The following is a 22,786-nucleotide window of genomic DNA, read 5'->3' on the forward strand; positions in this document are numbered from 1 at the left end:
TTAAGTATATTTTAATATTATTTATCACGAACTTATATTTTAAACTCAAAAACATGCTGAATAAGTTGTCTTCTCCAACTCATATATGCTCTTTATGTCTTTGTTCAATATTTGCCCAACACCAATGTGGAAGTCCCCACACAACCCATGTTTAATTATCGAATTATCAGGCATGCAGCAGTGAGAGAAAAGGTTTTGTTTTTTTTGGAGAGGGAGGAAAGATTAATCAACTTATTCTATTGGTTCAATCATGAATCTTCTATACAAAAAATCAATCGAATGTATACGAAAATCGAAATAACCAAAACGAATTCAATTTATTATTTCAATTTCGACAGAAATATGCTCAACCTTACTTAGTTTTAACTTTCAACCTCACCATTTATAATAAGTATTTTTTTATAATCAATTTTAACATTTATATCACAATTAATTAACATTAATTATATATTTTTATTTGGTATCATTTTTTTTTCCTTTATGTGGGCTTCTTGGATTGGAAAATTTTAGAGGCCCATAACTATTTTGGGTTTAACTAAATTATTCAACTTGCATTAAAAAACCCATTAATTCAATGAAAGTAAAAAGCCCAAGCCCACTTTATTTTATTTTCATTTATTTATTCTCATTTCCAGGCAACTTGCAACTTGCAGGTGTGTCAAAATCTAGTTACTACTTACTCCTAAAGCACACAAAAGAAGGAAAAAGGGAATTGATTTTCACTTGACAATCTCTCTCTCTCTCTCTCGCGTCTCCACCTCCACGCCACCACTACCCACCCTACGATCCCTCTTCTTATTCCCTTTCATTTCTTCCCTTCAGTGTCATTTCTACAAGCACAAAGGGCAAGCATTGGATACAAACCCGTCTTTGTTTTTTGTATCCAAAAGCAAACGAGAATGTCGCTTCGACCAAGTACCCGAACTGAGGTGAGGAAGAAGAGTTACAAGACGGGAGTGGATGCGGAGGAAGCCAGGAGGAGGAGAGAGGACAATCTGGTTGAGATCAGGAAGAACAAGCGCGAAGACAATCTCCTTAAAAAGCGGAGAGAGGGCCTTCTGCTTCAGTCTCAGCAGCCTTTGCTCGATGCGGCGCAAAATGCTGCGGCTATTGAAAAAAGGGTACCTTTTTTTTTCTTGGTTTTCTTTTAAATGTTTTTCCAACTGTTTTGATTGTTGGGTTTGGTTTTTGTTTAAGGGAGAATTTGGGATCTCGATGCAACTGATAGTATTGCTGTTACTTCTCATTGATATCGTTGCTGTTATTTTTCAATTAGAACTGCTAATTCTTAAGATCAGTAAGGAAGGATTTTTATTTAGTACCTTCATTGAGAAAAATGAAAAGATTTAATGGAGATTTGGGTTCTTAACGCAATGGAGATCATTAAACTCACTAGATTCAGGTTTTTTTTTTTTTCTAATTTTTACTGATATGTAATTATAATGGTAGAAGTAGAAATATTTGATAAGGAAAAGGCTTTTTAATTTGAGAAAGGCAATTTTTTAAAGCTTATGTAATAGGGTAGCTACTTTTTTTTTTTTCCTCTCCATGTGTTGGTTCTGAGATTTGCCTGGCCTTTCAATTAAAGGGTTTGTCTTAGATTCCTGTTTGGTTAATTGGCAAAAACGGGGGAAGTGGAGCTTTAAGGTTGTGGATTTAGGATGACAATACTCTGATATTCTCTGATCTAGTAGGAATTCAATGAAGCATGGAGAGAAGTGCTTTCTTCAGTCTCAGGAATTGCCAGTGGCTGTTTGGTTTTATTACTGGTAAAATACATGTAGGTGGGAAAAAGACTTAGCATTTTAGATCTCTTTCAGATGTTGGGAAAGGTTAAATGTCTATTAGCATGCTGTTTTTGAAGTTAGGATATCGAAACATCAATTCTGCTTCAATAGTGTGGAAAGGATTTTGTTATGGTTTTGATCCTTAATATTTTAGGCTTTTTATTATTTGGATCCTGAATCTAGTATTCTTGATGATATCTAACAGTTGGAAAGTATTCCTTTGATGGTACAAGGGGTGTGGTCCGATGATCCTGCCTCACAGTTAGAAGCCACAACTCAGTTTAGAAAGCTGTTGTCAATAGGTAAGTTATATTTCCTAATTCGTACTCTTAGAACAGTTCTTTTCTAATGGAATATGCCCATTTACATTGTTGATTTTCATCTGTTTTACCTGTAGAGCGCAGTCCTCCAATTGATGAAGTAATCAAAGCTGGAGTTGTCCCTCGGTTTGTGGAGTTTCTTGGAAGGCAGGATCTGCCCCAATTGCAAGTATGATGTTTTCTTTCTTTTGTTTAAATTGAAATAATTTGTTTAAGAAATAATATTATTGCAGAGACTAACATGCCTTTGATTTTAGTTTGAGGCTGCCTGGGCTTTGACCAATGTTGCCTCTGGCACATCTGAGCACACACGGGTTGTTATTGAGCATGGTGCTGTCCCAATGTTTGTGCAGCTGCTTAGTTCTGCTAGTGATGATGTTAGAGAGCAGGTCAGTTCTTGTTTCAGTAATAAATCTGTATCTTCTGTAACTGTGTAGAGTGACAAAATTCTCTTACTTTCCATGTAACTTAGATCATTAATGTTTTAGTTCTACATTTTATGCAAGTACTATACCTGACACTGTATACTTTAACTTGATTCTTGTTTTATGTCAAACATTTTTTGTTTATCCCACATTCAATCTGTGCGCATATGTTCTATTAGCTATTCCTTTGCTGCAACAGTTGATGTGTTTGCATCCTCACTTAGCCTTTTTTCTATTTAGGCTGTATGGGCGTTAGGTAATGTTGCTGGTGATTCACCAAGTTGTAGAGATCTAGTTCTTGGTAATGGTGCACTTATGCCACTGTTAGCTCAGTTAAATGAACGCTCCAAATTATCCATGCTGAGGAATGCTACATGGACATTATCTAATTTCTGCCGTGGCAAGCCGCCAACACCATTTGAGCAGGTAGAGACTGTGGAAGACTTCTATGAAAATTGTCATAGAAAAAGTTTTTAAAAATTTAGCTTAATATCGTTTTTTGACATCATATATGTGGGGTAACTTATGGTAGTTGTGATAACAACCCTTGTTTTCTTTTCAGGTGAAGCCTGCTTTACCAATTCTTCGGGAACTTATCCACTTGAATGATGAAGAAGTTCTGACAGATGCTTGCTGGGCACTATCATATCTTTCAGATGGCCCAAATGACAAAATTCAGGCTGTGATTGAAGCTGGGGTCTGTGCACGACTGGTGGAACTTTTAGGGTGAGCTTTGCATATCCTACAAAGTACTTGAATGCTAACTACCTTAGGTTGCAATAGATATTATGCACCCTCTCCATTTTGGCTGCTGCCAATAGTTTTTGCCTCTGTCACGGCGTTTTTATTTCTGTATACCTTCTGGGTATTATACTTGTTGCAATATTTTGACAACTGCCGCTGACTAAAATTCATTTGTGCCAGTCACCCATCGCCTACAGTTCTCATACCTGCTCTTCGGACCGTGGGAAACATTGTCACTGGTGATGATAATCAGACTCAGGTATGAAGTACATTGTTCACAGCAGTCTTGACATGGCATTTCTGTGCAAAAGGGCATCATTACTGTTTCTATTTTGGATGCTGGTTGATCTTCTTTTTTGTTGTTTACTGGACTCACTTTATTTGTTTCATTTGGATTGCTCATCAATCATCTTCAATCTAATTGGTAGGATATAGTAAACAAACTATATATTTTAAATTGAACCAGTAATTCAAGAATTTATTGTCATGATTCTTCAAAGATAAAGAAAGGTTGTTAACTTGTTTCTTTCTTTTCTTCCAAAGTTGCAAAGTAACTCCTAGTATATTTTTCAGTTTGTGATTGAAAACAAGGTGCTGCCTCATCTCTATCAACTTCTTGTACAAAATCATAAAAAAAGCATCAAGAAAGAAGCTTGTTGGACAATCTCTAATATAACAGCTGGAAATAGAACTCAAATACAGGTATAGTTTTCCCTCTACCCAGTTCTTTTTATGAAGATTCTATTGTCTCCATGTGTGCAGTGGCCTAGAAGGCATGATGATGGAATCATCTTCTTTAGCTGCCTAAGAAGTGCCTATTGTTAGTGAAAAATTCCAAGGTGTCAATAAAACGTTGCAAATCTTACTTCAGAGCCAATGGAAGCATTGCTTTATTTGGAGGGTGACTTCAATTAACAGTGTCTTTCAAAATTAGAAGCACTTGTACTGTTATTGATTATTTGTTGATTTTCTGTGGCACAGGCAGTTATTGAGGCCAATATTATTCTTCCTCTTGTACACCTCCTTCAACATGCAGAATTTGACATTAAGAAGGAGGCTGCATGGGCCATCTCAAATGCCACCTCTGGAGGATCTCATGAGCAGATTCAGTATGTTGTGCTCCGTTTTTTGCTTATGATTCTCATTTTTCTTTTATAGATCAGATATTCATGCATGTTTGTTATTGTTTATAGAAGACACATGAACACATGTAAACCTCCACACTTAGATTTGCAAGATACACACATGCATATAAGCTGATGTTATCCAAATGCAGCATCAGCATAAGCATCATGGTGAACACATGTATGATCACATATTGATGGGTACATGAACTGTCGGCATGCTCAACTAAATTAGCTAGTTAAGAGGGCAATAAATGCAGTTAGCGAGTGTTTATATACTGTCTCCTCAAATTTCTTTCATCCTCATAAATTTGATGACAATACTATATATCAACATTTTGGTATGCATCTAGATTGTCAGGATATAATTTTTAATATGTGAATAACAGCTGTATTGGCCATACTTTTTTGGTAATATGTAATGAAAATACTTTTCTCTGGTCCTCACTTGAGTAACCTTATAATATTTCTTAACCATTTCACTTAATCATATGCATGTGAGACAGTGAGAGACAGAGAGTCTCCCTTGAATGTGGCAAACCTTATATGATCTATTATTTTGCAGATTCCTGGTGAGCCAAGGTTGCATTAAGCCACTCTGTGATCTACTAATCTGTCCAGATCCACGGATTGTGACCGTGTGCCTTGAGGGGCTTGAGAACATTCTGAAGGTTGGTGAGGCTGATAAGGAAATGGGAATGAATGGTGGAATCAATCTATATGCACAAATGATTGATGAATGTGATGGATTGGATAAAATTGAAAACCTTCAAACTCACGACAACCATGAGATTTATGAGAAGGCTGTGAAGATCTTGGAGAGATATTGGGCTGAAGAAGAAGATGATGAACAGAACCTCCAAGATGGTGGGAATGAAAATCAGCAAGGCTTTAATTTTGGAGCTAACCAGCCCAATGTTCCCCCTGGTGGCTTCAAATTTGGTTGAAGTGGTTAATTTGGGAATCCGGCTCTAGTTTTGTAGGTGTTACTACTTTCCTCACGGTGAAATTTTTAGACTTGTGTTTGCATTTTCATCGCTGCCAAAGGGGTCAGGGTTTTTGTTCTGGCGCATAGGCATTTGCTTTTCTTCTTCTTTTTTCTTTTTTGTGGGAATTATTTGAAATGTGTTGAAAGGGTTTTTAACTTGATTTGTATTTCTATATCTTTCTATATTCCATAGGAAAAAAATTCCTTGTGATTGTGTTAAATCTGAAATCAGCTTAATGGTTTTCTTGTACTATAAGCATTGAGAGTGAAGCTTGTCCTTGTCCTAAATCAAAGTTGGACAGGCTATGCTACTAGTAGAAAAATAAGCTTATTACAATGTGCTGTGATGGGGCAGCCATAGGATATGAAAGAACTCTAAGCTCTGAAGATTGTGCTATGTAACTGGACACTAAAAGTGATGTTGCATCACTTGCATTACACATTCCTTAACAAAAGAATCTGATAGAGATGTTTTGCCAATTTGTAAGAGCTGTTTCTAATGAATTGGGTTTTACTCTTTTATCTTCTTTATGATTATAAGTACGTTCAACAATTTGTGCTTTCATTAAAAGAAGTTGATCACTATCCTAATTTCCATAAAGGGGCAAAAGAATAACTATCCTAGTACTTTCAACCTAGCCAATACAAGACGCCCTATGCGCGAAAGTCCAAACCCAGGCAAGGCAAGAAGACGGGACAGCCCAGGAAGGCAAGAAGACGGGACAGCCCAGGAAGGCAAGGCCAGGCATTTATTAAAAAGGGTGGGTGCTTTGTTTATATAGGGATACAAAGTCCAAACTGAAGCACCCAAATTCCTGAAAAAGAAGAAAGATGTCAGAGGATGAATATGGAGTGCTTCTCTATTACAAATACGCCTCCATCCCTGATGTCGATTCCCTCCTTTCCTTCTACGACTCCAACTGCAACTCTCTGGGTCTACTCGGCCGAGTCCGTCTGTCTTCCAATGGCGTTAATGTTACCGTAAGCTCTGCTTGCTATTGCTTTATCTGCAGCCTTTTCTGTATGAAGTTGCAATCGTTTGGGTCTAAGGATCATTGGGTCTTTTTCTGTTTTTGGTAAGCAGGTTGGTGGGTTGTTGTCAGTATTGGAAAAGCACATCGAAGCCGTGAAGTCGAATAGTTTGTTCCAAGGAACTGACTTCAAGCTTGCTTCTTGTCATCATCCTTTGAATGACAAGGTTGCTCTTGAGTGTGGCTTTACTTCTCTTTCCATTCGTGTTGTCAAGGTTTGTCCTAAGTTCCAACCTTTTCCTTTTTATATTATTTTTCAACTGCTTGTTATATTTCGAATGTGATTGCTATGGAGTTTAAGTCCACTTTGTATTGTCTTTGTTTGGATACCATGTTCTTCGGAACTTTTACCAATGTTGTGTTGACGCTTCCCCCCATTGTAATATTTTTCGATCTGTTATTAGGAATTGGTTACTTTTAGTTCTCATCCCCTGTTAAAAGCTCCAGAGGTTTCTAATGCTGGGAGGCATCTCTCTGCTGCTGAGTTCCATTCTGTTCTTCAGAGTGCTGGTATTCTATAGCCTTTGGTTCTTCTGAATCTCTCATTTTTCATGGCTTATTAGTTACTTTTTTATATTTATTTCACGTCATGTTTTTTGCTTGTTGGCAAATGATTGTGATTTCAAATTGTGTGTTTGTTAATTGAAAATTTTATGCTTTTCAGGGCAACTTATGGAGAATGGAAGTCCAACTGATGATAAGCAGCTGGTTCTTTTGGATGCAAGAAATTTATATGAGACAAGAATTGGCAAGTTTCATTCTTCAAGTGTGGAAACACTGGATCCAGGTATCAGGCAGTATAGTGATCTGCCTGCTTGGATAGATAATAATTTGGAACAATTGAGAGGAAAACATGTCCTCATGTAAGTACTCCCTTGAACCCTGATTATGTTCTGTGGAGGTGTATTCGCGTTTTTCTTTCATGCCTGTCAATCATTGTCTTTGGATTCAAATCTTATTGAACAACTCTTCAGCTATAATTTTTGCCCCCTTTTTTCTAAATGATATTCTTTTTGGTAGGAGGTGTGGAGACTTGAGTTTAAGCTTAATTATATGCTTCTCATACCATTTGGAGATCTTGTTTTTAATAGGCTTGTGTTACAGGTATTGCACCGGGGGAATCCGTTGTGAGATGGCATCAGCCTATATTAGGTCAAAGGGTCCTGGCTTCGAGAATGTCTTTCAGGTTGGCTTCTTAAACCAAATAGAAAATTGTGTCAATTTTGCTTGTTTATCTATAGAATAACTTATAAGTTGATGTTTACTTATGCTGATAACATCACCTGAAGTAAGTAAGCTTAACCCCTTCATGACAATGGCAATCATAATATATCTCTAATGTATTCTCTTTATTGCAGTTATTTGGTGGAATACAGCGCTATTTGGAACAATTTCCTGATGGTGGTTTTTTCAGAGGAAAGAACTTTGTTTTTGATCACCGGTATTGTTTCATAGTTGTCAGCATGCTATTTTAGAATATGTGTTAGTATCGTCTTATTCTGTCAGTCTAGGCTTCTACATTGTGAGTGGGTATGGATCGTAATTAACACGGACAATTTTGCATGTACCTCTCTGTATTGCTGTTAGGATCTCAGTTGGGAGCTCAGATACTAATATTATGGGTGCCTGCCGCATTTGTGGCTCTTCTTATGACAATTATTCTTCACGCCGCCGCTGTATGCACTGCAGAATGCTTGTGTTGATCTGTGATAGTTGTCAGGTATGTGCTACAATAATCTCTTTAGTGATCATGTTTTCACAAGATTCCATCTTTTCTATATTTCATCATTATTGTTTCTGAAGTTTGTCAATTTGGGTGGCAGCTAAAGAGTGATGCGTATGTTTGTGAGCTGTGCCAGAAACATTGTAAGGAAATTGGATCATTTCGATCTGTGGAAGATAGTAAGCCTGAAGCACTATTGGACAAAAGTGACTTGAAAACTGGTTGTTCAGATCCCATAATCTCATCTCAGTTGCCTTTAAGATATGGTAAGGTCTGTAATTCCTTTAGCGATGAGCAAGTCTTATTGAGTAATTCAATGATTAACTCAGTTGGTGTTAGTGATACCCTTGACAGGTTTTATTATCTTTCTTATGTCTTATGATATTTTCTCGAGGATTTATCTTGAAGCCTATCCTTAAATACTGAATGCTTGATTCATCTAGATGTCCTGAGTGCTCGAAAAGTTTAAAGTTAGAATTGACCTCAATTTCCTTTTTGCTGCTCCTAACTTTGTTATAACTTCTATGCCACAGGCAATGGGCCTCCAAGGAAACTAAGGATCTTATGCTTGCATGGTTTTCGGCAAAATGCTTCCAGTTTTAAAGGAAGAAGTGCATCATTAGCCAAGAAACTTAAAAGCATGGCTGAACTTGTTTTTGTTGATGCACCTCATGAGTTGCCATTCATTTACCAATCTTGTATGGAAGCAAACAATAGTTGTGCACCACCTATAGGACAACATGCTCCTCCACCAGAGAACTGCAAGAGGAAGTATGCATGGTTGGTTGCACCTGATTTCAGTGGAATCAGTGAAGCTGATTGGAAAATAGCAGATCTGCCGTTTGATCCTCTTCAGTACCAGGGCCAGACAGATGGCTTCGATGTATCACTAGCCTATTTAAGAAAAGTGTTCTCCGAGCAAGGACCGTTTGACGGGATATTGGGATTTTCACAAGGAGCAGCAATGGCTGCTCTAGTTTGTGCACAAAGAGAGAGGCTAAAGGGTGACATTGATTTCAGATTTGTGATCTTGTGCTCTGGGTTTGCTCTTCCATTACCAGCTTTCAAGCAAGGCTTCATTAATTGCCCTTCACTTCATATATTTGGTCGCGATCCTGGTAAGGACAGGCAGATCACAAGTCATACCAGCAGATACCTGGCATCATTATTTGAAGATGGTTGTTCTGTTATCATTGAACATGAATTTGGTCACATCATTCCTACTCGGCCTCCATACATCGATGATATAAAGGACTTTCTTCAACGTTTTCTCTGATGTATTGGATATGCACTATCCTTTCCATATTTAGAAATAACATTTAGCTCTTGAAATGGAGTATGGAGAGATTAATTCCTTCGAATATGAACTGATGGCCCAAGTGTGTGCTAGTCAGCTGCTGCATTTTTATGGGCCAAATTTAACAATTCTTTGCTGATAAAATTGTTGGGTTAGTTCGAATTTTAAAATTTTCAAATCCAACAGATGAAATGTTAATGAACAAAAAACATTGGTCCTTGCCCTTATGAAAGTACTTAGTAACTAGATACAAAAAACCCTTAATCTTAATCAAATGAAGTTCCCATTTTTGCGTACCGAAAGGCAACGGAGTCAACTTAAAGTTTTCTTCTCTGGGTTGGGTACGATGAAGTTTCTGTTTCGAATGGTAACAAAGTTTAACAAGAAGCCGTCACCAATGCCCTCTCATTCATTTACAAAGAGAGAGATAGAGACAGAGAGAGAAGTCAAATGAGAGACAGCTAGGGTAGTTTCTCTTCGGTGAGTTCAGTAAGTGCAGGAACTCCTTTCAAGTCTTAAACCCTAAACTGAAACGAACTCTCACTTCATAAACCTCTTACAAACCCCAAACACAAAACTGTCAACTTCAACTGAACAGACATTGGCAGCATAACACACCCTTTTGAAACCCAACAAAGGGAAGCAACAAAGATGAAGACTCTGAGTAGGAAACTGCTGCAACAGTTATCCTCCAAACAAGTATCTTTCTTTCTTTCTTTTTCCTTGTCTTCCCCAATCCTACTACCTCATATCATTTTTCCCTTTGTGATAGGACTCATGGTTTTATGATCATTGGCTAGAATTATCAAGTGGGTACTTTTCAAGCAATATGCGCTCAAGGCATTTGCTTCAATTAAACTTCTTTCTATTACTTTCATATTGTTTTTTCTTTCTATTGGGACATTGAAATACCATTGTTGGATTCAATTTTCAAGTTGGGTGCTTCCCAGTTTGTCCATTAAGATGGAAATGAATCACATCATTCGTGAATTCTGCAGATTTTTTAGTTATAGCTGTAGAAGGTTGCTTACTTGCTTTGTGATCTTTGTTTTTATCAAATTTGCATTCTTTTTTTTTTTCCATTATTCTTTTGATGATTTTGATTTATGATCGAATTTATACTTCCTCCATGTTATATCTATATGTAAGGTCTTCTAGTTCAAAGATTTTACATCTTTTTCCCGAATGTTCTTTTTCTTTGAACTGAAGACTGAAGGGTATCAAGTATTCAATCAGACAAAATTTCATGCCCGGATGGTGGAATTCTTGATAATATCAACCTATTCTAAGCTTATTATTTCTCTGTTATAGGAAAAATATAAGTGATTATTCTATCGGCTGTTAACCTTATTGTAAAATACTTGCCAGGCTATTCGTCACCATGCATATTCTACTAAGGCAATCCCAGATTTTGGGCAACCAACTCCAGCATCTCATCCTCAGGTCTGCTTCTTAACATATCCTCAGTTCCTTATCAATCGGTGTTAAAATGTGGTAGTGATTTTAGAAGTGTGATGATTGCTTTCGGATGATTACCTTGCAAAAACAAAATCAGCGTTATTGTGGATAAATTGGCAATTTGATGTGGTCAGCCTCTTGGACAAACAGAAGCAGCTATCTTTTTAGTATGCTTTATTTTTAATTAGTACTTGTTCTAAGTTTTTTACTACATGTTTTACCTTGCAGTTAATGAACGAAGGGGAAATTACACCTGGTATAACTTCTGAGGAATACATCTCAAGACGAAAAAGATTGTTGGAACTTCTTCCAGAGAAAAGCTTTGCCATCATTGCTGCTGCGCCTATAAAGATGATGACTGATGTTGTGCCATACACATTTCGACAAGATGCAGATTACTTGTATCTTACAGGTTGCCAGCAACCTGGTGGAGTGGCAGTATTAAGTCAAGAGTGTGGTTTATGCATGTTCATGCCGGAAGCAAAAGCTCACGTATGTGGTTTCTAATGTCCAATGCTTTTCTTGCCTTATTTTGGCAGTAAGAAGGCTTTAATTATTTCATTTTTAAGGAATTGCTTCATTTGGACTTGGTATTGGGCATGGAAGTAGGTTGACATGAAATAATCATGCTATCTCTATTTTTGTAGAGAGGCTTAGAAATAATTGCTTCTTGTCATTTTCATATGCATGGCAATGTTTAAAGTTTAGTCTAAATTCTATGAAAATATGATGTATCTAGGACATTGTTTGGCAAGGACAAACAGCTGGAGTTGATGCAGCACTGGAGATGTTCAAGGCTGAGAAAGCTTATCCCATGAGCAAATTAAATGAGGTGATATGATAATAACTTCTAGATATGATAACTCTGCTTTGGCATATATGATATGATAAGGAAAGCGATAGCTTCTTTCTTTTGTCGTTTTATTTTTTAAAAATAATGCCTGGCAGATCCTTCCAGGTATGATTAAAAGATCTTGCAAATTGTTCCACAATACGTTGACAGCCACACCGACCTATACAGATATGGAGACCTTTCAAAAGGCAGCTCATGTTGGGAAAGTGAGTGACCTTTCCATTTTCACCCATGACTTACGTTGGGTAAAATCTCCTGCTGAACTTAAGTTAATGAAAGAATCTGCATCAATTGCTTGTCAGGTACTTCTATGTCTACCCTGTTGTTCCCTCTTAATCTGAAATTTATATAATTTATAATACACAACTATTTTTTGCATTAAATATGTTTTGCTATCAAGCTTTATGAGGTCACAAATATCCGAGGACCAGGTAGGAAATCATCATTATTTTGTGGTTGTCACTGTTACTTCATATTGATGTGACTTTTGGTATGTTTTTTTTTTAGTCTTGATGAGGTAATTACACGAATGATTTTCATGCAATACATGTCTTGCTCTTGGACAGGCTCTTTTGCAGACAATTTTGCATTCCAAAACATATACTTATGAGGCCATGCTATCAGCAAAGGTTGAATATGAATGCAGAATGAGAGGTGCCCAGAGAATGGCGTAAGCTTTTGCCTTTGTAAAAGACTTGAACTATAGAAGCTATATTCTTCCACTTTAAGAATTCCATGCTTATTTCAAACCATGTTTGGTGGAGCAACAAACATACTAGCAGCTGCGGTAGTCAATTATAATTGTGAACTTAACTTCTGAATTGTTTTACTCATTAGTGTCATTGTCCTTCACCAGATTTAACCCCGTGGTTGGTGGTGGGCCTAATGGTAGTGTAATACATTATTCTCGAAATGATCAGAAAGTAAGTTTATTTATTGTAAATCTGGTTTTTAAATCACCAAAAAAGTGCAAATACGATTTTACTTCATGTTGATGTGATGATCAATGTTAAGATTTGACTTCATCAATTGTTTTTCAGATTAAAGGTGGGAATCTTGTTCTGATGGATGTTGGATGTGAGCTGCATGGTTATTGCAGTGATCTTACTCGTACCTGGCCACCCTGTGGAAGCTTTTCTTCTGTACAAGTATGTTTCAATATGCACCATCTTGTCTATTAGATTCTGGAACATCTGAAAATGCTTTTGCATAGTCAGTTTCATGTGAATTTGTGTTCTTTGCATGTAGAAAAGTATTATTGAAACAGTTCTCTTTCTTTATCATGCAGTGAGGGTATTTTATTTTGAATGTGTGATGGGGTTGAAATGTTCAGCATGTGTTTATCTATTTGATAGTAACTTATTCTCTTTATTGATGTCTTATCTATGATATGCTAAGTAGTTCTGGGATGAATACCTGCCTGCTTTTCGTGGCTTACTTCCTTAGCAACTTTTTGATTTCTTCTTTTGTTTACTTTTCCCCCTAAAAGGCTTTAGTCATGTTAATTTTCTATTCTGTAACTAGGCAGAGAACCCCAGTAGAGAAGCTTATAGCTTTCATTGTGAATTTTTCAGGAAGAGGTTTATGATCTCATACTACAAACAAACAAGGAATGTATAAGGCTTTGCAAACCTGGTGCTAGCATTCGTCAAATACACAACTATTCGGTATGGCATTAGGAATTCAAAAACAGATTGTTCATTTGTTACCAGCACATGTTGAACTATAAATAAAGAATACATGCAATTCAAAATTAAATAATCTATTTATAAAAGGAATTTAATATGTGCATACACCAATGTATTCTAGTTTTCAACCTTATAGCTATCATTAGGTTTTCCAATATGTAGTTTGTTAAAGTTCATGATAGCTATAATTTAGTCCGAATGTGAAGAAATCAGATATTGATCTTGTGTTACTGGATCCATATTGTTTCCACATCATTTTTCTGTTTTATTTTATGCTTTCAATTACTCAAAGAGTGGCCAGTAATGCTTTTTCCATTGTCATGCTGTATTTTTGTACTTCCCAAATGAGTCATTGATCTTATTCATTGTTTACTTGTTCATCTTAATGGCATTGGAAAGTTGTGCTTGTTATTGTAAGTGCACCGGATATAGGGCTATTTAATGTATTTTGATGTGGAAATCACCTAGATGATCTCTCTGCTTCCTTCAAGGGAGTATATTTTTACCAATTTTTATTTTCTTGTGGAATAAGCATTCCTTTTGATATCTATCTGGCAATTTCTTGAAGTGTAAGTGGCATTGAGCTGTAAAGGAATGTTATGATTGTGTAAAGCTGTGTGTTTTCATAGGTTGAACTGCTTTTCAAAGGACTGAAGGAAATTGGGATTTTGAAAAGGGATCAATTTAGATCCTATCACCAATTGAACCCAACTTCAATAGGTTTGTCTAAGCTTTCATTGACAAGCTTTTTAGTCTTTTTCTGGAAACATGACCTTGTTATGACAAACAGGCTTTCAAAATATTAATATCCTTCTGTGTTTTCAAAATTGTGAATCAAATGATGAAGACTATGCCTGATTTTATGTCCAGGTCACTATCTAGGAATGGATGTCCATGATAGTTCCATGATCAGCTATGACCGTCCTTTGAAGCCAGGAGTAGTAAGTTATCTCTTTGAGTGAAAACCAATGTCAACGTTTTCAACTTGCTTCACATGATATTAGAGTTTTTTGTTCATACCTACTATTTGGTGGAATATCATCTTTTTCACTTTCAAGAAATTTTCTCACTTAAAGTAAACAATAGGAATAACTTTTTCACATGGTGGTTGGACTGGTGATATCAACAACCTCCATCTTAAACTTTATCTACTGGAATGTTGATGTGAATTTACTGTCCATGGCAGGTGATTACCATTGAACCAGGAATCTATCTCCCATCGAGTTTTGATGGTCCAGAGAGGTATTTATGGAGTCCACTTGGCTAAATAAAAGTTCCATTGTAAATTCAAAACCTCACAACCTGGTGCTTCCTATGAACCATGTCTTGATACCACTTATGATGTTTGCTTAAATTCTACAATCATGGGAACTCAAAAGTGTGAATAATCACTCTCATGACAAAATTATATTACAGTGCGACAACTGATTAAGGATTTCCTGGCCTTATGTTTCTATTCACATATACTGTTATGTAGGTTTGCTATGATTTTTGTCATTGGTTGAACTGCTATATTGGTCATAAGCAAGATGACCCTAGGTTTTGTTGAGTGCATATACTTATGTGTTTTTTATTGACTCTGTCTTACCGATCTAACACTGGACATCCATGACTGAGTTGTCAGTAGACGATAAACATTACTATACTAAGTGAATTTTGCTATCATGATAGAAAGTCCTTATATATATACACGAGGACATCAGATTGAAAATGTTGGACTGTTTGCATTTTGAAGTCACTGCCCTGGTAAAGAGTCCTTGTGAAGTTGCGTCCTAAACAGATTATACTATTATATACTCCTTGTGCAAGTTACTTAGTGATGATGTATTGCAGGTACCAGGGCATTGGAATAAGGATTGAAGATGAGGTTCTGATTATGGAAACGGGTTGTGAGGTACAAATTCAAACTGCATTCACGCGATATCATTATAGCCTAAACCTAGGAAAAAATGTGGTTGTTCACCAATCATTGGTCTTTTTGCTGATGATAGCCACTCGAAGATGGTTATTATTACTTTTTCCTTTTCATTCTTAAAGATATTTCGTATATGATGGGACTTCTTGCTGATAATAATCACTCAAAGATGGTTATCATCACTTTTTGCCTTTTCATTCTTAAGCATATCTTTCTATTTGATGTGACATATTCAGTAAAATATTATACATAAATCAGTTAAAGTAGTTGGTGTAAAAAGGGCAGAATCATAGCTAATGAGAGCTTGTTCTTTCAGGCTTCTTGGGGGACATTTTACCAGACAGTAATCATTATCAAATTATTAGACTGTGGTCAGTAAATCCTTCTATTTCTTGTTGCTCTCTGATTGTGGAATATGGAAACAGGTTCTTACTGGATCAATGCCAAAAGAGATCAAACACATTGAATCCTTGCTGAACAATTACAGTCATGGAATGGAAATGGAGGGCCATAACAACATAAAAGCTGCAACCAGTTGATGGTGTCTTGACATTTGTCAGGACCTTCTGGCAGTGGAAATCATTTCTGATGCCTATTCGGACTCAAAGGAGATACAATTTCCAGTTCTGCGCAAGTTTCCAGATTTCCTGCTAAAATGGCCTGTCATGTGGCCACTATGTATACCCTTACCCTTTTCTATCAGGATCCTCCATGTTTCTCCTTGTTTTGTTCCATGTCGCCAGTAAGAGAGAGCTATCACCCGATTCTTTTCACCTTTAGGCCTGCAAGTTTGTAAAGACCTATTTAATTGTTTTACATTGATAATCAATAAATTTACCATTAATCAGGGGGGAAATTAGTTCCTTATTTGGATTCATCTTTGATTTACCTGAAACTCCATCAGTTCTTGTCCTCTTTTACCAGATTTAGTTCTGGCATAGTGAGTTTGGGTGAAAACCTGGTAACACTTGTGCAAAGTGGTATTAATTGTGGCAACTGACCATCAATGATATGTTTGTAGAAAACAAAGATATAGGCACTGTGGACCTTCCATGTACAGCAAGCATGGCCATAAGTCCTTAACTACCCCCTTGACAGTGCTAGAGCAAAATATTAATGGCTGCTCCTACCCCCACTCACTGATAGGAAGCCAGTTTATGAGCCTAGTGATTTGCACTTGCTCCTCTTTCAATTTTGTTAGGTCTCTGGATGGTGATAGAATGACATGTACACTGTTTCTGAGTGGTACGCACAAATCATTAATCAAATATTCAAATCATCGATTACTCAGACAATATAAAAGGACAAGCCCGTATATAAGTGATTTTCCAAGTTCTTTATCTAGAACAATTACAGAATACCAGTCTGCCATTATAATTAGAGAAGTTTGTACGTTCGCTCTGCAACTCTCATCCGTTTTCAGTTCCATAAATAGATTCCCCCCCTCACCCTAAATCACACCTGGCATATTCCTATTGGAAGCTGCTTGGGCACCGACCGCTTGCTTTTTTTCTCCCTTAATTTCTGCAATAAATATTCCAACTACATCATAAATAGTAAGGGGTTGCTCTGCAGAATCTTATGCCCCTGTTGTTCACCTAAATTACTCCCCCGTTAGTTCACCAAAAACACCTATAGCAAGCAATGAGCAGACAGCCCCGGAGCCCAAGGGGCATTGGCTAAGCCTAATCCATCCCTTGTCCTTGAAAATAGCCGCCAAAATCATTGTCTTGTCAAGCATGCAGCTAGACAAAAAATTTCGCCACCAAATGGGAATATAGAAATAACTTGGTACCCACAGGGTGATAATGGCTTGACGACTATATCAACCCCATCCTCTTTGAGGTTCCAACTCCTCAGAATCTTTCTCAACAGGCACAAGCTGACGAGTTTCAGAGTTTGATCAAGTTGTAGAAAGAAGAAAAAATGTCTCTGCTCACCGACGAGATCAAAGCCAGTGCGTCTGAAATTACCATGGGGATGAGATCTGTCAGGAGAAATCCAAGTTTTTGCTTGAGGAAGTTGGCATGCCCAGGGGGCTTTTGCCCCTGAGGGACATTGAAGAATGCGGGTATGTGAAGGACACTGGTTTTGTGTGGCTCAAACAGAAGAAGAGCATAACCCACAAGTTTGAAAAGATTGGGAAGCTTGTTTCCTATGCACCCGAAGTCACTGCTGTTGTCGAGAAAAGCAAGATCAAGAAGCTGACTGGGGTAAAGACCAAGGAGCTTTTGCTCTGGATCACACTCAGTGATATCTATGTTGATGATCCACCCACTGGCAAAATCACTTTTAAGACTCCTGCAGGGCTGTCCAGATCTTTCCCTGTATCAGCGTTTGAGATTGAAGGTGAAGTCAAGGATGCCAAGGAGAAGAAGAAGGAAGAAAAGGATGTGAATGAAGCTGTGGTAGTGAAGGGGGTCTAGATTACTTTCGATTTCAATAGGACAAAGGGGTTCATCTGTGACTCTGCGTTCATGATTTCTCCTGTCCCTTTTCCTTCTGGATGTGCTGTCTTTTACCTAGTGTCTTTTCACTAAAATCACTAGTAGCAATAAAGAAAATTGTTTACAATTTCAGAATACCAATGTTGCATTTCCATTGGTTATGATACTACTACTCCCATCATATTTATCGGATAGGTACCTGAGAGAGCCTAATGTTGCATTGTTGCTTCAACCTGTTGGAAGGCACAGTGGTTTTTTTAGTGAAAAAATGTAGTCTGTTTTTAGCTAGAGGCCTGTGTTTCTTGCTTGTTTCTCTTCTGTTTCTTTCTCATTGGTTCGAAGAGAATACAACATATTGACCACTACCTAACTTTTGAATTTTGAAGATTGATGGGTCATCTCTAAGATAATAATCTCTACTTTTGGATTCCATAAACCAAACAATCCGATGCACATATTGGTAAACAGAGCATCAAGAACACGAAACTAGGAATTAGAAAAGCCTGACATGGACTTCTTCCACATCAGAACCAATGAGATGGTCCGTTCTTTACCTTAAACTCATAAGTTTAACAATATTGACCGAGGAGAGTGTCAAAATCAGCCTGCCTCAACCGCCAACCAGAACAGAGCACTCAACTACATATTAATGCATGAACCACCCATGATTTGAGTCCACCGTAACAACCGCATCATGAGAGTTACTTTCACGATTTCATGAAAAAGCCACACAAAACTTGTATGAGAAAGTATGGATCATTGGATCATTCCACTGCAAAGACTAGGAAAAGTCAACAGAACTGGAAAGAGTAGGCCATTCATTAAATGGCGCTTTATATATGCCTCTACTAATTCAATGTTGCCTTTAGGTAATCACAGTCTAAAACAAATGCCTATGAATGCCTAAAATTGGTTACAGAAGCAATCACCAGCAACAATGTGATAAGCTGAAAAAGGGAAAAGACTCGCCTCTAATTTGATTCTGGGAAAAAGGCCCACAGGTGGTGCATTGTCATGATGGATCATCTGACAATCGTCATCACGGACATATTGCAACCTCTCCTTCTGCAGCAATCATGACTTAACGCCTGATTACACACAAATCACAATTAACCAACATAATAAACTTTACAAAGCTACTTGGGCTGGAATACACATTTTTTTTATTAGCAGTAGAGGTGTCAAATTGAAACTTGGAAGAAAGAAAAGGGTGCACGATGAGCCACATCATGATAGGTACATTCCAACTGCCAACAATATTGTAAAGACGGAACAAGTTGCCATCATTTGACAAGCAGGCGTGTTGTTGTTAACCAGTTACTAAGGTTTCGATCACACAATCAAACCCCTTTCTGATACCTTCTCCCTAGCTCTTGCACACACAATCACTCCCATGCATCCATACAAACAAATACAAATATGTGTACAGCACATTCAAGAATGTAGTCTCCTTAAGATAATAGACAGGTGCAATAGTCTCACTGTCATGTTGTTACTGATTTTGGTAAATTGCAGAAATTTTGCAAACATAGGGATGCGATATTAACAAAAATTCAGGATCATTTTGACTAGTTTATAAAGATTCAGGGACTAAATCCATACTTAAACAGCAAGCCTAAAAGCCCATTTGCAAGTCTAGAGAAAGGTAGACCATGTTTTTAATTTTCCCAAGCAAACCCCATGAAACACCATTGAAGAACAAATATCTACAAAGATGTTGGAGCATTTAGAGAGTCATTACCTGGGAAGCTGCAACCCATTTTCCATCAATCCAGTCCTGATGCAGCCTTAACTCACAGTGTTTAAACTTCATTTTCTCATTGGTAGTCCTAAAGAAGACTTCATATTTTGAATCAGAAAGAACCTTAGAAATCAGACCCACCCACCAGCCATCATTGTAAAAAGCATCAACTTCATCAAGCTTTTTGAATCGATCAGCCACAACAATTGCTGGTGGACAAGGCCTAATGTGCAGGGTATCAAACTCCTCCTTTAAGAAATCAGTGTCATCTTCAGTTCTCAAGCTCTCATATTGAATTAGGTACCTGTCCTTCCCCATTGCTTTAACAATAGTTGCAGCAAACCAAGCACCTTCAAAACCATCTTCATCACTGGTCACCTCAACATGCACTCCTTCACTAAACTTTTCCTCTGTTGTTATCTTGCCAGATCCAACTTCTCTCCACTCCCCGCTTTATCAGACTCTAACTTTTCTTCAGTTGCGACCGTATCTTGATACGAGTACAATGTAATACTTGTCCTATGCGCTAGGATCATGTCGATCTGTATTGCTGAGGGCAATCTCATCATGACATAAGCACATGATACAACAACATCCAGGTCACGTGTTCTAATTTAACAAGGTGCCTCCTGGTAATCCATCTCTTGGAATATAGTTCGGATGCATATCTGTACATCATGTGCGTTTGTCACTTGTTTGTGTTTGCTGTGGTGCTCTTTGGAGCTAGCTATACGGTTTAGAGAGAACCACGCAACCATCTCTGATCTCTTAATCGCAGCGTATTATGAATGTATATATGTTATTGCGGTGGCGCGCGTGATGGTCTGGTCTGATACGTGTTTATGCATTATTGACTTGCGGGTTCGCGGTGGTCTTTCGGAACAGGGATTGAATCTTAGCTCTAAGGATGTTGGCCATTCGCAGTGCTTATACTGTAGTGGCTTGGGTTGCGTTTGGCTGGTTGTGCTAATATATGTTGTTAATAGTGACTCTAGGTGGAAGCTTGATATCGAGTAACACGCTATTGAGCCCGACTGCGTCTTGTTTGTTACATTGTGAGGTTATAAATGTCATCTTTTAATCTGGCTGTTAAGTATTTCTGATGATTTGTATTGTGCCCTGCCCTGGCACATCGCTCAATCCGCTATACCTCGATGATCGTCGGCATCTGCTATGGTCCAGCATAAGATAGATTCTGACACTCGCAGTGCTGGTGGGCCAAGTTGTGTTCTGTCGCTCGAAGATGATATATATAGTTCCTATGCTGGAAGTGTTGTGGTGCTGCTATCGTGAATGGCATTAAATTTCGCTAGGAGTGAACGACGTCTCCATGTTTGTCTTGGCGGCAATGGCCCACTTCATCCGAGTTTAGTTGATTTTGTGGCGGGTCATCTGTACTATCCACTCGCTCTCTTAAGTAACAGCTTTGTCAGACTCCAGCTTTCCTTCAATCACTTCTTTGTCAGAATTGTTTTCAATTATTTGTGCTGTTAGACATATATCTCCTCAGTCTTTCCATTGTTAGGCTTCACTTCTTTTTCTTCTGATGCTTTCTGCAGTTAAAAATGTGAAAGATAGGATGCACACATACCTAAGACACTGGAAATCATACCTAAAGGACATTAAAATAACTTAGAAAAAATTGAATCTTCTGAACCTTATTTCTTAAAGAGATTGTTTAGGTCTGGCATCCTGCTTCTTCCTCGAAATTTCCCCTTACCCTTCATTTTACAGCTTATTGAAACTACTCACCGGTATACACCCTTCCCCAACTGCTGTCCTAACCTTAACCTAGACATATGCACAACTACACACATGCAAAGAGAGAAAGATAGAGATACACCTAACTCCTCTGTTTAGTCAATTATGCATCCATCAACTGTTACTTACAAAGTACAAACAATCAACAACAGTAACAAATTACAACCAATTTTCAGAAACAAATTCATATGATTGACTTCCAAGTTTATACATTCAATCATTGTCTCCATCATGAATGCAGTTTGACATAATTGAGCAGCACTACCAGTTTCCTGAAACCAGTACCACTATCTAATAACAGATTTATCAATGTTTGTATCAGCACATAATAGATTCAGATCCTCAAACGGAAAAACTATTCCTTCTATTATTCTTCAAACCAACAACAAACGTATGAAACAACATAAGATGAACTATATAAACAGAACTCACATTTATAAACATTCTAAACAAGAATACACTCCAAGAAACAATTCAAAAATCATAATTTCTTGCATTTTACATCATCTTTACCTTGTACTTTCTATTCCAACAACCAAACAGATTAATAATAATGCAAACAAACAGCTTCAAAAAAAAAAAATAATGCAAACAAACAAAAAATACCCAAAAGAGCTTACCTCCTCTACTTGCTCATCTTCCTCCAATGGTGGCTTCCAAGACCCATTAATCCACTCTCTATGAAGCCTCAGCTGATCCTCTCCAAACTCCAACTGCTCTTTTGACCTCTTAAAGTAAACATGAAACTTTCCATTCTCCAACTCCTTAGTGATCATCCCTTCCCACCAGCCATCATGGTGATAAGCATCCACTTCTTCACCGAACTTGAACTTCCTAGCTCTTTCTCGGGGGGCCAGAGGGCGTAAATCCGCTGCGTTAATGGTCTCCTTCAAGGGTTTAGTCCCGGTCTCGTCTTGGAAAAGGTGGGTGTATTCGACCAAAAACTTGTTGGGGTTTCTTTTAGAGACACGCTTGATGATCGTGCCGATGTACCACGAGCCTCGGAATCCAGGGTCGTTGGAACTGATCTCCACTTGGGAACCTGGTTCCAGGCCCGGGAATGCCGGATCTTCGGTGGCGGGGGCTGTGGTGGGCTTTCGTTTCGGTGGCATTCCTTTTCTGGGGGTTGAGAGAAATGGGTTCTCTTGGGCCTTTTTGGCGGGAGTGAGAGACAGACAGACGGGGTGTCCGGAATCTCAAGTGGTTACTGATGTCGATCACTTCCGAGTAACCAATAACTATATGACTTTCGAATTAAGAAGGTTGTTATGTTCTACTTTCTTTTGCTTTTCAACGTTTTATGTACAATTTTTTTTCCATTACTGCACTGTGCAAAGTTCTTAGACTAGTTGCTAGTGAGTTATTCGGATTCGAGATTTGTTCATTTTCAAGACAAGCTTGAGTTGGAGATTTGTTCCTTATCAAGACAAGCCCCAGTTCTAGCTACTGGAGTACCCGGTTAAACATTTTTAATACTCGTTTCG

The 22,786-nt window shown here is 37.8% G+C and overlaps 4 protein-coding genes and 1 pseudogene across 8 annotated transcripts; 4 read left to right on the forward strand and 1 right to left on the reverse strand.

Annotated features, from left to right (window-relative positions):
- The first annotated feature begins 655 nt into the window (after positions 1-655).
- On the forward strand, positions 656-5,644 carry LOC110416013 (importin subunit alpha-4). Its single transcript, XM_021427832.1, has 10 exons — positions 656-1,121; positions 1,993-2,089; positions 2,185-2,276; positions 2,365-2,496; positions 2,773-2,958; positions 3,095-3,258; positions 3,457-3,535; positions 3,850-3,978; positions 4,258-4,385; positions 4,966-5,644. Exons 1-10 carry the CDS (start codon positions 900-902, stop codon positions 5,345-5,347), a joined length of 1,611 nt encoding a protein of 536 aa, XP_021283507.1. The 5' UTR covers positions 656-899; the 3' UTR covers positions 5,348-5,644.
- A 387-nt stretch (positions 5,645-6,031) lies between these two features.
- LOC110416012 (rhodanese-like domain protein) lies at positions 6,032-9,505 on the forward strand. Its single transcript, XM_021427831.2, has 9 exons — positions 6,032-6,369; positions 6,473-6,634; positions 6,824-6,929; positions 7,084-7,282; positions 7,524-7,605; positions 7,778-7,860; positions 8,007-8,139; positions 8,243-8,408; positions 8,676-9,505. The coding sequence occupies exons 1-9, from the start codon at positions 6,220-6,222 to the stop codon at positions 9,416-9,418; spliced, it is 1,824 nt and encodes a 607-aa protein (XP_021283506.1). The 5' UTR covers positions 6,032-6,219; the 3' UTR covers positions 9,419-9,505.
- A 223-nt stretch (positions 9,506-9,728) lies between these two features.
- Positions 9,729-16,220, forward strand: LOC110416014 (Metallopeptidase M24 family protein). Of its 5 annotated transcripts, none has more exons than XM_089783257.1 (15): positions 9,729-10,138; positions 10,589-10,707; positions 10,807-10,882; positions 11,126-11,389; positions 11,637-11,729; positions 11,846-12,052; positions 12,317-12,420; positions 12,607-12,673; positions 12,791-12,898; positions 13,325-13,417; positions 14,068-14,158; positions 14,309-14,379; positions 14,625-14,680; positions 15,272-15,332; positions 15,779-16,220. In XM_089783257.1, the coding sequence occupies exons 2-15, from the start codon at positions 10,625-10,627 to the stop codon at positions 15,890-15,892; spliced, it is 1,488 nt and encodes a 495-aa protein (XP_089639383.1). In that variant the 5' UTR covers positions 9,729-10,138; positions 10,589-10,624; the 3' UTR covers positions 15,893-16,220. The 5 variants fall into 5 exon arrangements, with proteins under 5 accessions (XP_089639383.1, XP_089639384.1, XP_089639382.1 ...); XM_089783258.1 differs by having other exon boundaries at positions 10,649-10,707; positions 15,670-16,220; XM_089783256.1 differs by having other exon boundaries at positions 10,649-10,707.
- Positions 16,221-17,264: 1,044 nt separating this feature from the next.
- Positions 17,265-17,923, forward strand: LOC110416017 (uncharacterized; annotated as a pseudogene).
- Positions 17,924-18,952: 1,029 nt separating this feature from the next.
- On the reverse strand, positions 18,953-22,711 carry LOC110416018 (agenet domain-containing protein). The gene is given in 4 exon segments (XM_089783444.1): positions 18,953-19,972; positions 19,975-20,083; positions 21,038-21,094; positions 21,923-22,711. Coding segments are annotated over 4 exon segments (1,215 nt in total). The 5' UTR covers positions 22,415-22,711; the 3' UTR covers positions 18,953-19,415.
- Positions 22,712-22,786: the final 75 nt, after the last annotated feature.

This window comes from Theobroma umbraticum, unplaced genomic scaffold (genome assembly GCF_002168275.2).
Source record: "Theobroma umbraticum cultivar Fairchild unplaced genomic scaffold, ASM216827v3 scaffold_147.0, whole genome shotgun sequence".
NCBI classification, from domain to species: Eukaryota; Viridiplantae; Streptophyta; class Magnoliopsida; order Malvales; family Malvaceae; genus Theobroma; species Theobroma umbraticum.

Excerpts from the sequence above, each read along its gene's own strand:
- LOC110416013 (XM_021427832.1), top strand. The coding sequence starts at position 900 with ATGTCGCTTCGACCAAGTACCCGAACTGAGGTGAGGAAGAAGAGTTAC. Across the intron at positions 1,122-1,992 it reads CTGCGGCTATTGAAAAAAGG|TTGGAAAGTATTCCTTTGAT; the intron begins GTACCTTTTTTT and ends GATATCTAACAG. Across the intron at positions 3,259-3,456 it reads CGACTGGTGGAACTTTTAGG|TCACCCATCGCCTACAGTTC; the intron begins GTGAGCTTTGCA and ends CATTTGTGCCAG.
- LOC110416012 (XM_021427831.2), top strand. The coding sequence starts at position 6,220 with ATGTCAGAGGATGAATATGGAGTGCTTCTCTATTACAAATACGCCTCC. Across the intron at positions 7,283-7,523 it reads AGAGGAAAACATGTCCTCAT|GTATTGCACCGGGGGAATCC; the intron begins GTAAGTACTCCC and ends CTTGTGTTACAG. Across the intron at positions 7,861-8,006 it reads AACTTTGTTTTTGATCACCG|GATCTCAGTTGGGAGCTCAG; the intron begins GTATTGTTTCAT and ends TATTGCTGTTAG.
- LOC110416014 (XM_089783256.1), top strand. The coding sequence starts at position 10,091 with ATGAAGACTCTGAGTAGGAAACTGCTGCAACAGTTATCCTCCAAACAA. Across the intron at positions 11,390-11,636 it reads TGCCGGAAGCAAAAGCTCAC|GACATTGTTTGGCAAGGACA; the intron begins GTATGTGGTTTC and ends TGATGTATCTAG. Across the intron at positions 13,418-14,067 it reads GTCAAATACACAACTATTCG|GTTGAACTGCTTTTCAAAGG; the intron begins GTATGGCATTAG and ends GTGTTTTCATAG.